At 34.8% G+C, this 1,750-nt stretch overlaps 1 protein-coding gene across 1 annotated transcript; it reads left to right on the top strand.

Annotated features, from left to right (window-relative positions):
• Positions 1 to 767: 767 nt before the first annotated feature.
• On the top strand, positions 768 to 1,746 carry LOC105315056 (integrin beta-1-like; the record flags this gene model as incomplete). The annotated part of the gene is made up of 1 exon (XM_011409553.2): positions 768 to 1,746. A coding segment is annotated over exon 1 (873 nt), but the record flags the coding sequence as incomplete, so codon positions are not given.
• Positions 1,747 to 1,750: the final 4 nt, after the last annotated feature.

Here is a 1,750-nt window from a genome sequence, read left to right as displayed (position 1 = left end):
ACTAGACAATGCTACCACTACTAATATTACTACTACTACTACTACTAACAATCCAGTGATATATGATATCCCGACAGATACAGTACAGTTTTCCAATGGTATCAGTTAGTATGGAAGAGAATGCTGCATATGGATCAGCTAATGTTAGAGGAGTAGTATATAATACATGAGATTATGTTATACTTGAGATAATGTTTGAGTAATAGTTAGCGAAACAAACTGATACTGCTGCTATATATATAAATGTGCAATAAATTGAGAAATGTATTTGTTTTTCTAGTTGCATTTATTAGCTACTTATAGTTATAATTACTTTAAAATAATTTGAAAATACATTTACTTCAATGTATCATAATTGAAACTATTGCAAGGTAGAGGTCTAGAAGTCAAGTTGAATAATTTTTTATTGGTTAGTTATGCATTAAATGCATTCTTTAAAATTATAGGGGCTTCACTTAGTTACATTAAGTTTTATCATGATAGCACTGACCCTCACTCTAAGCACTATGCCATGACACAATAAACATGCAGAGAATTGAGTGAAAGGTAAACATGTTAAACATGGGTAAATACTAATAAACATAGTAACAGCTAGGCATAGATAATATGCTACATGAAAGTAGTATATTATTAGTACCATCCACTCTTGTTAGTACTTAGTAAGAATATAAAGAAAGTAAACATTAAAGTGTATTGAGAATAACTTTGTGCTTGAGGAGATACAGTAAATAAGTAGATCTACTTGTATTTATTATAAAACAGTAGCATTGAAGTGTTTGTGTTAATTATGAAACAGTAAGCACAAAAGTGAATAGAGTAAAACTAGTCTTGTATCAGGAAAACTAAAGTTACAGTGCCATCTGCCCAGTAAAGATGCTGTGCTTTATATATTTTGTCTTGTTTCTTCTCATTAGTCCTGCTTTATCTCAAGTCACAGATTGTACTAAACTTCTCACATGCTCTGATTGTATTATTGTCCTGAAGTGTGGCTGGTGTTCCACTCCAACTCAAGGTGGCTGCCAGAATGTATCTAGCTCTAAGTGCTCTCCTGCTGACTTTTTTGTCCCCACAAGTGAAGTATTGGAATACAGCGAGTTCCCAATTGATGAAACAAATCAGATTTCACTGGAGAATATCAATATTCAACTAAGAGTGAATGAGCCCCTTTCGTTCAATGTCTCCATTAAAGCTGCAAATGATTTCCCTTTGGATGTGTATGTATTGATGGACCTATCAGCTAGCTTTAAAAAAGATCTCATGACTGTTCAGGTATTGGCTTCACAACTCCCTCTTACTCTTCGAAATGTTTCATCAGACTTTTTAATTGGTTTTGGTACATATGTTGATAAACCAACCTTACCGTTTACGTCTAATTCACAGCTCAATGGGTATGAGTGCTCTCTTCCAGACTGTGACACACCTTTTGCTTATCATCACATTGTAGCTCTCACCAATTCCTCTGATCTCTTTAATTCCTCAGTTCACAACGCCATAGTATCCACTAACGTTGATAATCCAGAAGGAACATTAGAAGCAATGCTGCAAGCAGTTGTGTGTGATAATATCATTGGCTGGAGAGATAACTCAAGAAAGATTCTTCTAGTAATGACTGATGATACGATGCATACAGCAGGTGATGGAGCACTAGCTGGCATTACAAAACCAAGTGATGGTCTATGTCACACAGAGTATGACCCTATACTCAATAGAACAGTGTACACAGCAGCTTTGTCTCAAGATTATCCTTCCA

This window comes from Amphimedon queenslandica, unplaced genomic scaffold (assembly GCF_000090795.2).
Source record: "Amphimedon queenslandica unplaced genomic scaffold, v1.1 AMPQUscaffold_11899, whole genome shotgun sequence".
In the NCBI taxonomy this organism is placed as follows: Eukaryota; Metazoa; Porifera; class Demospongiae; order Haplosclerida; family Niphatidae; genus Amphimedon; species Amphimedon queenslandica.
This window is presented reverse-complemented; position numbering and strand designations above follow the sequence as displayed.